Raw genomic sequence first — 11,947 nt, forward strand, 5'->3', positions numbered from 1 at the left:
TAGATTTTTGGAGACTTTTAATTTCTTTGTTTAAACCCGAACCAAAGCTGAATTATTTTCAATTAGATTCCACTTCAGATTTTATAAAAAAGTAGAAACTTGACCCGAATTTGACATTACCCGAACCAATCCAATCCAAAAAAATGTTTGGTTCTTAAAGGGATCTAAAACACTTCAACCCGGATACTGAATAATTAGAATGGATCTGAACCGAAAATCTGAATATCCGACACTAAATATAAAATCCCCATTAAAATAAATGGGTTTCTTTTAGACATTTTTGTAAGTCATGTACGATTTAGGAACTTTACAAAGCTTGGAGGGGGTTTAGGGTAAAATTCGCAAAAAAAAAAAGAAAAAAACTAGAAAAGGAGAGTTATCAGAATGAGCACTTTCGTCTGCATCCAAAGCCTCTGTCTGCCTTTAATCAGAGCTTCGGTCACGGTTTCTAGAAAATCATTACGATCACATAACTCTCAAAACCTCCCCTCCAAAAAAGCTCGAGAGAAGAGGAGTCTGAATAGTCAGAGAGAGAGAGAAAGAGAAAGAGAAAGAGAAGAGAGAGAAGACAGCTTTGTTGCGGTGCAAAGAAGCAAATCTGACAGTTTTGCAGAAACAAGAGAGAGCAAGGAATCGAAAGATTTGCTTCTTCTTCTTCTTCCACTCGAAGCAAACTAAATGCTCTTAGAAAGTTAGCATTTTCTTCACTCAGAGAGAGAGAGAGAGAGAGAGAGAGAGAAAGAGGAATTGAATCGATCTCACTTGGGTCTTTGCTCTTTTGATCTGTACGGAACTACCCTCTCCTTTCTTCCAGGACCTGGGTTTGATCTTTAAAGCTGAGATCTTTCTTTTCCTTGAAGTGGGTTCTACTTAATATTTGGTAAGTTTCAAGCTTTCTGCAAAATGTTTGAGCAAGTTATCAGAGGATTGGAGTTAGGGTTTCTCTGTTACAGGGTTGTTTAGTTAAAAAGTTTGAGTCTTTTAGATTATACTGCTCAGCTTTGTATGCAAAGATTTGACTTTTCCGTCTCCAGAAGCTGATCTCATCAACAACCAATGGCTATTGCTTCTTTTCAGGTCAAAGGTTTGAAACCCGTTGGGGAGCTTGAGGGATTTATGTTTTTTGGATTCATATGTGATCGCAAAAGACACTAGAGAGTAGAGAGTAGAGATGCCTCCTTCCCCGGCATTGAGATGCTCTCCTGGCAGGGGGCTACCAGGGAACAAACATAGACGAGGACACAGCATTGAGTACGGGATACTGTTCAGAGATAAAGACGAAGATCTTACGCTCTTTAATGAGTTGCAAGACAAAGAACGTGATGATTTCTTGCTTCACTCATCTGATGATCTTGAAGATGTATTTTGTAAGTTGATCAAGATTGTTTCTGTTATCTCTCTCAACATACTCCTTCCTTCTAATTTTTGGGCGTTTTACCTTTTAGCTACAAAACTGAAGCACTTTTCAGAGTTCAACATTCCTGTTCAAGGAGAGAGTAGCAGATTGCTGACTGCAGAAGGAGATAAAAACGACTATGATTGGTAGCTTCCTTATCCAACTTTAGCTTATTTTCTTTTAGTGATACTGAAAGATGCTCCGTTAACTTTATTGTTGGCATTAACTGTAGTAATTTTGTCACAACCTGTTTAGTTTTGCTCTTTTGGATGCCTATATTTTGTCTTACAAAGCTTACTGCAAAATCAATGAAAGGTTGCTGACGCCTCCAGACACACCACTTTTTCCTTCTTTGGATGACGAACCGCCTGCAGCTAGTGTTGGGAGGATAGGGAGACCGCAGAGTCAGATTTCATTGTCCAGATCTTCCACGGTATTCATCATCTCTAACACTGATGGTCTTGAATCAAATCTTGCTGCATTTCCTAATTCACTGTGCTGAATATGTATACGTAGATGGAGAAGAGACGCCGTAGTAGTAGGGGCAGTGCAAGCCCAAATCGCCTAAGCACATCACCTTGTGGTGACAACATGCAGCAGACAAGGGGAAGGCCATCTTCAGCACGCCATCCTAGTCCCGCTTCTGGTCCAAGATCAGTTACCCCACCAGTTAGGAGGATTTCTCCTAGTCCAGGGAAACCCTCAAGATCTTCGACCCCAACTTCCCGAAGGATGAGCACTGGGTCAACAACCACCATTGCATCTCCAGCTCTCAGGGGCACTTCTCCTGTCAGAACTAGTAGTCGTGGCAACTCTGCTTCACCCAAAGTAAAAGTGTGGCAGTCAAACATTCCTGGTTTCTCCTTGGACGCACCACCTAATCTCAGAACTTCTTTGGGTGATCGACCGGCTTCCTATGTAAGAGGTTCGTCACCAGCTTCCAGGAATGGCAGGGATGCTGCGGCCTCGACACGCAGCAGACAATCTGTTTCTCCTAGTGCTTCCAGAAGTGTCAGTTCATCTCACAGTCATGAGCGTGACAGGCTTAGTTCTCATAGTAAAGGCTCTGTAGCATCATCCGGAGATGCTGATCTCCAATCTTTACAGTCTATTCCAGTGCGTAGCTCAGAGCCTGCAGTTTCAAAGAGAGCTAGCCTTTCTCCAAATAGTAGAAATTCGAGATCTTCAAAATTGCAGTCGCCTGGTTCAGCACCAAGAAGACCGTTTGAGTCTGCTCTTCGTCAAATGGATCATCCTAAAAGCCATCATAGCATGTTTAGGCCTCTTGCTTCTAGCCTTCCTAGCACAGGCATCTATTCGGGGAAAGGTAGTTCGTCTTACCATCACTTAATGTTAAGACATTCTTCTCCAACGGTGGGGAGCCATTCAAGTTCTAGCCAAGTTACAGGGTTCGTGCCAGATACTAAAGGGAGTGATCCAATCCCTGTTGTCCAGTCTGAACTTGAAAATTTGGATCATCCTGATAAACATGGACAAGTTAATGCCTTTGGGATGGTAGATCTATTAAATGAAGGTAGCAGACATGAGAGTTATATCAGTGATCAGCTTGGTGATTTGGATCAAAGTCAGGCTGTTGAATGCGAGTCTAGTGTGAATGAGGAGGCCAGCCACCATGTTTCTGATGTTGAAAACACTTCGACTCTTGGTAGTCATCATCTACGCAATGACTCTTTAGAGGAGGTCGGTCTTGAAACTATGGAGGTGTGTGTTAGATGTGGCTCCCACTATCGTGTCACTGAAGAAACTAGAAGCGAGATAAATATTTGTCCAGATTGCAGGGAGGAACACAATTTTGTGGAAACAGATCCCTCTGGAACAACAAGAGCTCTTGATGGAAACTTCCTGAAACAGCCTCACGATATTTTTGATGAAAAAGAGTCTTTTGTTGACACAAGTCCTGCCATAGATGTGCTAGAATCTCTGCCTGATGCTATGGTTGAGGCAGAAATCTTAAAGACGGGAGAAAACATTGGGCAGTGTGGTGATTCCTACGAGCAAGAACATAATAATTTGCGCGAGAGCCCTCTTTCCAGGGCTTTGGTTGTAGAGACACTCGATCACCAGGATGAATTTCAGTCTTCCACTAGTCTATCACATACAGGCACAACAGATACTCAGCTTTCTGAGAAGCATCATGATCTGAAGATTGGTGCTTCAGAAGTTAGGGGGGTTCCTTTGCTTATAAAGAGATCGGTTAGTATGAAGTCACCCATTACTAAAGCTAATAACTCCAGTGGTCTTACCAGATCATACGAGGGCTTTTCTTATTTAAGGGATATAAGTATAAGTCTCAGAAGCTCCACAGAAACTACATCTGCATCTTCATCTTGGGATTATGGTTCCTCTATAAGAAAGGGAAGCCATGTACGACATCAAAGCGGGAGCACACTTGACATGGAAACTCATAGGTATGATACCAACTCGAAGTCCCTGAGCAGCATGTCTTCTTCATCTGGCGTGTCAAGCCACACCTGCAAGGCTCTAAATGTCATGCCAGCTGACAGTTTTGAAGTTTCTGCTTCCCAAACACCCGATGAAACTCATCAAGAATCTCATCCTGAGCTCCAAGAAACCAATGTGATGAATGCTGATTTTGGTGAAGATGATGGTGGATCAATTGGTCTTTCCACCAAGGTAGTTGGTGCTCTAGCAGAGCATAAGCTGGTGATAACTGACAATGAATTTTGTGAAGAAGGAGATGGAGATGGAGATGATATAGCCAATAATGTGATTAAAATAGAGATAGGCGAATCACCAGCACATGTAAGGAGCACATCAGAGATAGGAGCATTACCTGTCACTGATGATCAATCTGAGCTGCAAGAAAAGGATGGAAACGAATCTCCTCGCCACTGTTCTTCCACCATGACAGCCGCAGAAATAGAATTCGAGAGTTGTGCACTCGAAACGCATGGTTTAGGGGTTCATGATGAGATCCTAGAGTCGGAGGAGTGCTACCTAAATGCAGTGGATGATTGCTCCGAGAAGAGTATGGGACATGCTTCTGTTGATCACCACAACTCCTTGGCTCCTGTAAACAAATTTTTAGGTACTTGCTCAGATTTTTGATACTGCCATCTCACTGTACTTTTTTTTATTTGTATGTTCTTACAACCTTGTGAAAGCTTAAACATGGTTTCTTGCTCTCTCTCTGCAGATGAGTCGACCGTGATTGTGGAGTGTCCAGGTGGAAAAGAGACGAAGAGCCTCACTCTCGAAGAAGCCACTGATACAATACTGTTCTGCAGCTCCATTGTTCATGATTTAGTTTACGAAGCCGCAACAATAGCAATGGATAAAACAAAGAATGTGCCGGTGGAACAAGAATTGTTGCATCCAACAGTGACAGTACTTGGAAAGTCGAATGCCAACAGGTTTAGTAGTTATGGACGAGGTGGTGGGACAAAGGAGAAGAAGAAACAGAGTTCTAAAGCTAGACGGAAATTGCAAAGGGAGACAGAGGAGAAAACAGAGGTGGATATAGAGAATGATGAAAATGCAAGTGAAGCAGCAGCGATGATGAGTAACGTTGGAGTTCCTCCTCCTCCTAGTAAAGGAGAGAGTCTGAAACCTCCTCCCAAGCTGGAGAACAAATGCAATTGCTCCATAATGTGATGTGACCATTTTTTACTAGTAAATTTTTGTATGCTTGTTCATAATATTGTGCTTTTGTTGTTGTTGTTTGGGTTTGTTATATGTTTGTAAGCTTTAGAGTATTTTACGTTTGTTGCAGCTAATTTGTGAGAGGAGAATCACGATTTCGGTTGCCGGTTAGTGGCATGAATTGTAAAGTGTTTTTTTTTTAATTTTATTTTGATTTGATTATTGTTATCTTGATGTGTACCAATAAACACTTATTTGTAGTTTTATATATTTTATTAGAACTTTTTATTTTATTTTATTAGAACTTGTTTTACGGCCTTAATAACCAAAGTTTATGGTACATAAATAGAGCTAAGAATCTGAGTCATAATCCGCAAAATTCACTTCGTTTGATCTGTACAGGTATAATAAACTTTTAAGTTTTAAATGTGAAAGAATTAGGTTCAAAACTTTTTATTTAGAGACATTTAATATATAGTTTTATAGTTTAGGTTGCATCTAACTTGATCCTAAATAAAATAATTGTTTATATAATAGTTTTCGCTTGAAAATAGTATGTTAATCTTAAATATAATAATTTTTCTATTTGTTTTTGTTATGAAATTGAAAAAAACCTCTATGAGTAAAACAAAGAAAGAAAGAAAGAAACGAGTTTGTCCCAACATCGCCTATATTTCTGGTATCACAAGTATATATATATATATAAGAAACAGTCAAAGTGGTCAACATTCGTCTGTGGAAGAAGTGATTGGACTATTGGCTTGTCGAAGCTTTGGTCCAGGAAAGTCGCCGGGCCACCTATCCGCAGAGATGCGGCCTCGGCACAACGAGATAGTCTTCTGCTTGGAGAGACATTAACCGGCTGAGACGCGTGTGGAGCCTTCACGGTCTCTCCAGCAAAGATATTCATGGCCAGTGTAAACTGTAATTCACTTGGGTCCCCTCAAGGGATTCCCCAGAACGGGGCTTACTTCCACTGACAAAAACTTTTTGTTCTCCCAAAATATAAACAAGAATACTAACAAATCTTTAAATTGAGCAAAAAGCAATTTATACAAACTTTGTTTTGTCTCCAAGACTTTCAAAAAAAGATGACAATATCTTTAAGACTAAGTTAAACACAAACTCTCAGCATTGGTAGACTGAGAAGCTCTTGGTCTTCCATAGAAAACTGAATGCTCTTCTCATTTTTTTTCTTGGGCCTGACTTACACTGCGGTTTCGACTCTGTTACAACGGCTGCAGCTACAGAGACTCCACCCTCTTCCCGGCTTGTCACCTCTGCATGCGGTTCTGTTGTAAGATGAGTTTGATCCCTCTGCCTCAGTTCCCTAAATAGCGTCAGCAGCTTCTGCGCCCTCTCTCTTCCACGTTGAGTCCCGTTTACGGAGATAGACACCAAAGAAGGTATCACTCCTTCTTGTAAAACCATCTGGCTACAAATCTCACTATGGTTGCACAATATCAAAAGCAAAGAAACTGCTTGTTCTTGCTCATTTGGTTCACCAGTATCAAGAACAGTGGCGAGGTTGCTCACAAGTCCAGGTACTGAAACCATCTCGTCTTTTCCTGCCTCGTTCAAAACAAGATTTAACAAGACAGCTAGGGACTTCTCTGTCCATCTTTGGTCATCATTGACGGTGAGTGATTGAAGAGCGTTGACGATGTCAGCTGATAGAAGGCAAGGAATGTTTGGAGGGTAGGTGGAGAGGTGAAAAAGAGCGTGAAGGGCGTCAACTTTGCATTGAGTTTCAGTCTCAGTCCAAAGAAGATTCACCATGAAAGGAACTGCAAGACTCGAACCTATGATGGGTTTTGCATCTTCAAGACAAGAGAGGTTCAGATATAGTGCTGTCACTGAACCATGTGAATGTGGGTTACATAGCATTTCCTCCAGTAGAGGAATGATTCCTGATACTAGCATCAACTCCTTGTTCCTGAAAGTCCCCACAAGAAAAGGAACAAACCAAACATGAGATCCTCCAGAGTTATAATACAAGACAAGTAGATAACCCACTTGTGCAAAACATACTCTCTCCATTTCAAAATAATCCATTTAGAAAAAACTTATTTAAAAAAAGAATATATTTTTTATATTTTCAATGCTTTTTTATTAGGTAATAATGATAAATTATGAAAAAAAACTAATTGTGTTTATTGAATTTTGAATGGATAAAAGTTGTGTGAAATAATTAATCACAAAATAATACATTTATAATCAAAATTTAATATGTGTGAAAACTTCAAAACATATATATTTTTTGAAATGGCTGAAAGTATTTAGTAATACCTTTTGTTGTCCACAGCCAAGTTAAAGAGCGCCATGGCTCCAACTTTCTGAGCTGGATCATTCTTTTCATGGAGAGCTGCTCCAAGAAACTGAAGCAAAGCTTCAACACAACCATTTCCCCCCATCAGAATCCTGGCCTCCTCATCATCTTTTAGCAATACTCTTATTTGCTCAACAACTCTGCACTTCTTCCTTAAATTATCCACTTCACTCAAAGTGGTCAACAACTCTGTACATTGTTGAACAAGAGTAACTTCAGCTTCTTGGTATTCAGATTCATATGGTTCCTCTTTAATAGTTCCACTTTCTTCCAGAGGAAACACCTTCACATCCTTAAACTTACAAGAGCCAACACCTTTGGCTGTTCTCGTGGACTCGGACACAGACAATGCCAGCCTCCAGTAGTTAAGGTCTAGAGACTCAGGAGGTCCATCAGGGACTTGAACGCCATTCTGTTCACACCAACTCGAGATTAGAGCCTTGACACAGTAGTTAGGAGTCAAGCAGAGATGAGAGAGCTGCTGCTGTGTTTTGGGACATGTGTTGTGTCCATCACTAAACCATTTCCCAATACAGATTCTCTCATACGTTTGTCCAGAGGCGATGATAACAGGATCATACATAAGCTGTAATGATATAGGACACCTCAGTTCTTCTGGAGGAACAGACATCTGTACTGAAGATCTCCTGTTGTTATTACAAGGTCTGAAGTTGAATGAACTCAGTTTTGACAGCTGCCGGTCGAAAGCACGGCCAGGGGGATCATCAAGAGAGCCCTGAATGGTCGGTGAACAAGGCAATGAGCTACTACCTTGTGAATCGTTGTCATCCCATATCTCACTTCTGAATAGCTTTGAGTATTTTCTCATGAGATGTAACAGGTAAGCTACTATTGATTCTTTCCTCTTGTCATCTTCCATTCTTGCCCTTTCAATGAGTTTCTTGAGGCATCTTCGCTCTGTTAGAGCTGCTCTTGAAGAAGTGATACCTAGTCTAGTAGCAGCTTGATGGAAAACCTCAAGCTCATTATTGTCTGATGAGCTTTCGAAGTTGCCTCCTTGTTGTAGCAATCCAATGATTTGATCGCTGATCTCCTTCTCTAATGGATCAAATGTGAACTGAGTTTTCTCTAGTTCCATCAAAATCTCCATAATCTGAAAAAAAAAGAAAGATATAAAGACAGGAAGTACAAAACAAGAGTACTAAAGAGACAGGAACACAGAGAAGTAACTACCTGAGAGCCAAGGGACTGTTGGACTATGTCTTCAACACGCCTAAGGCTATCTATAAGAGAAGATTTGGCCTTGTCAAATTTTAAAACTACTGAATCTCCTGTTATAGCCTTCATGACAAAACAGCTTGTTAGCTAGAGAGTCTCCACAAGAAGGAACTGATTTTTTTTTTTTTTTAAACAGAAAAAGAAAGGTTACCAAATATAGTTTACTAGATTCAGTGCAATGGTGTAGAATGTTTTTCACTTTTTCTAAAATCACGTGAAGTGAACACAAAGCTTGAATTCCAGATTTGCTTCTCGGCCGAGCATCTTCGAGCGACGGGAAAATAGACATTATCTTGCAGTAGATCACTGAAAGGGCATTGCACATTTCTCCGTGTACCTGAAACAGGAATCTATTAGACACTTCTTTACACTTACAGTCAAAGATAAGACATATTTTTAAACTATGACAAGATCAATCAAACAAATCAAGAACCAAAAGCATAGAATGAAAGTATTAATTATAGATCAACATATAGATATAATATTAAAAACTTTATAATGTCTTAGGGGGAGAAATCTCAACAAAAACTGGATATGGACTTGATTCAGATACCTTGGCATCGCCAGGGGCAAAGAAATTTTCTTCAACTTCATTAGCATCCATAGTTTCAATATCCTCGCCGTTTATATTTATCACAATAGCTCTATGTGGGCTTATGATTCAATACTACAAGAAGACAAAAAAAAAAAAAGACAAGTTAGAAACACAACCCAGGTCAGTGTTGTCTCAACAGCAACGTGTTGTGTCCAGACAAAAACAAAACCAAACAAGACTTAAATATGAAACAGAGGAAAGAAGATAAAAAAGCAGAATCATCACGATACCAAAACCCATAAATCAACAAAGAAGATTCTTGGATGTCAAGTAAGAGAAGGAAGAAAACAAGAACACAGGAAACAAAAAAAAATTGGTTAACTCCCAGAAAAAAAAACGCAAATGAACATAAATAATCTGGTGAAACAGAAGGAGTACACATACCAAGCATGAATCATTGATCTGCATCCGATAGAAGTTGATCATAAACCAATCAAAAGAAGAGCATTAGTATAAAGATTATTTCTTCTTGAGATGCTGTTTCTGGTTAGTTTCTACGACTGTATGATATAACAGTTTACGAGATTTTCAAGGCAAACTTCTCGATCCCAACAAGCAGAGAGGTGGAGTTTTGGCTATGGCTGTGGCTAATACCGATTGAATTTTTTTTTGAAGAGGAAAAAGATTTATGTTAAGTGGAAAGAAAAGGATGGAGAAGTTCTTCTGAAGTCAAAATAAAGCCTAAACTTGTGAGTGCACACAATAGATTTGTTTTATAATTTATAAGTTTATTCTATTAGTGAAAAGAAAGATTCTGTTTATTGTTTAATCAAAACGATTATAGTATTTATTTTCTCAAATGGGTTTGAATATTAGATTTGCATTAGCAACGGTATTTTTAAGGGGACATTCTAATTATTAAACACACAAAAAGAAACAGCTTATTCAAGATACTCATAATTTCTTTTAAATCATTGTGGTAGTTGGAAGTGATTAAAAAGAAAAACATTATGGTGTTTGGTTGTTTAGATACAAAAAATTGTCTTTATACAAAATGAAGTGTCAATATTGAAAAATAAATGTAATGTAGCTTTGAAATTTTGAAATGACATAAAATTTAGGTTCATATTCCTGATCATTAGTTACTAAAAGAGATGTATTAGAATTTTCAAAATTTCTTACTTTATAGATATATTTCCCTCTTTTTTTTTGTAGTTTGATAGATTTTTCTTCTGTTTTCGTCGTAGAGTGAAGCTAATGTGACGTAGAATAAATAGCTTTTGACACATTGGTTCTTGGTCGGACTACAGTATGGTCAACCCAACGAGAGGTCCATTTTTCACCGACATTCACATTGTAACTGAACACTCTTGATTTCAAAACGGATTGATTGTACCACGTCCAACACTGAAATATCCTAACTGGATTTCTCAACTATAAAATTATTATTTTTATATATTGTATTCAATAATTAAATTTGAACCATTTGCATTCTGACAACTGATTAGAGGGCTTTTACCAAATATAGATTGCTCACATATTTGCATAAATATTTATAAAAGATTTTAAAATGGGTCTTTCATGATTTTGAGATATCCATATTAAAACATAAATATTTACATATACATTTGAGAGATTTTGGTTGAAATCCTCTCCACTGATAATGCTATTATACTATAAATACTCACATATCTATCTTATGTTTATTAAATGTGGCAGCTAATAAAAATAAAACATATATGATGGTCTGCTGTTATTTTTCTTAAATGTTTTTTTTTGAGAAAGTATTTTTCTTAATGTTGGTAACAAGGATTAGTTAGAATTTGGATGGATATGCTTAGATAATAAGTATTCTTAAGATCTGATTGTTAAAAAAACAATTAAATATATATGAACTTTATGTATTGATTTTAGTTTGAAATTCGATTTTAAAAATGGTTTTAAGAGATTTAATTATAGAATTTCTCAGTTGCTATAGAAAACTGCAGATTTGAACGTTTGAATCTGTATTTGAGTTTATGATAGTCATTAAAATCTACAGAAAACCGTACAACAGTTATGAAATATATAGTTATAATAAAAGAGTTGGCTAATTAATTAATTAAGGGTTCGATATGGTTAATGTTACTTAAAAGTTTTAAGTTAAAACAAAGTAAAATAAGAACAGAACAGATGTTTGAATTGTATTGGAGAGAGAGGTTAAGGGGGTTGCCGACTTCGACGGCCGACACGCGCTGACAATACATGCATATGTCGGATCTTAAATTACAGTAATACCTCTTCATTAATATTCTTGAAATCATAATTAATTTCTTTTTCATATTTATTTTCAAATTATTTGTTGTCAACCATGTTCGCTATTTTCAAATTATTCTTTTTTTTTAAGATGCCAAAACTTGTAGTGATTATAATTTATTCAGTTTTGGGATATATTCCAAAATAATATTCCAAACTTAAAAGCTAAAATTGTCGTTTCTTTATTTCTAAGAAAGAAAATAAGTTATCAACTAATAAAAGCACACAAGTTGATGTTCACAAACCAAAATTTTGTTAGTATATCTACTAATAATATAAATCCCAATTAATTTAAAAGGTTGTGAATTTCATTTATTTTGAAAGGTTGTGTCTTTTCAACAATTAAAAATTGCATTTTTTATTTTAAAATAACTATTTATATTGAAGGAATGTGACCATTTATTTTTAAAAGTTGTGACTCTTCGTATAAGTATTATTACAAAAAGACACAACCTTTTAATTCAAAAGATGTGACTCTTCAAACAGATTTTTGAAAATCTATAAATAGTCCAATGTTCATGCATTCTCA

At 37.5% G+C, this 11,947-nt stretch overlaps 2 protein-coding genes across 2 annotated transcripts; one reads left to right on the plus strand and one right to left on the minus strand.

Moving 5' to 3' along the window:
• Window positions 1-387: 387 nt before the first annotated feature.
• LOC106431666 lies at window positions 388-5,248 on the plus strand. Its single transcript, XM_013872472.3, has 6 exons — window positions 388-880; window positions 1,078-1,367; window positions 1,446-1,542; window positions 1,712-1,829; window positions 1,913-4,466; window positions 4,575-5,248. The coding sequence occupies exons 2-6, from the start codon at window positions 1,172-1,174 to the stop codon at window positions 5,030-5,032; spliced, it is 3,423 nt and encodes a 1,140-aa protein (XP_013727926.2). The 5' UTR covers window positions 388-880; window positions 1,078-1,171; the 3' UTR covers window positions 5,033-5,248.
• A 786-nt stretch (window positions 5,249-6,034) lies between these two features.
• LOC106431625 (U-box domain-containing protein 45) lies at window positions 6,035-10,133 on the minus strand. The gene is made up of 6 exons (XM_013872432.3): window positions 9,568-10,133; window positions 9,142-9,255; window positions 8,740-8,925; window positions 8,544-8,651; window positions 7,310-8,463; window positions 6,035-6,956 (listed from the first exon to the last, which is right to left on the minus strand). The coding sequence occupies exons 2-6, from the start codon at window positions 9,190-9,192 to the stop codon at window positions 6,149-6,151; spliced, it is 2,307 nt and encodes a 768-aa protein (XP_013727886.1). The 5' UTR covers window positions 9,193-9,255; window positions 9,568-10,133; the 3' UTR covers window positions 6,035-6,148.
• Between the last annotated feature and the right edge of the window lie 1,814 nt (window positions 10,134-11,947).

This window comes from Brassica napus, chromosome C5, assembly GCF_020379485.1.
Source record: "Brassica napus cultivar Da-Ae chromosome C5, Da-Ae, whole genome shotgun sequence".
In the NCBI taxonomy this organism is placed as follows: domain Eukaryota; kingdom Viridiplantae; phylum Streptophyta; class Magnoliopsida; order Brassicales; family Brassicaceae; genus Brassica; species Brassica napus.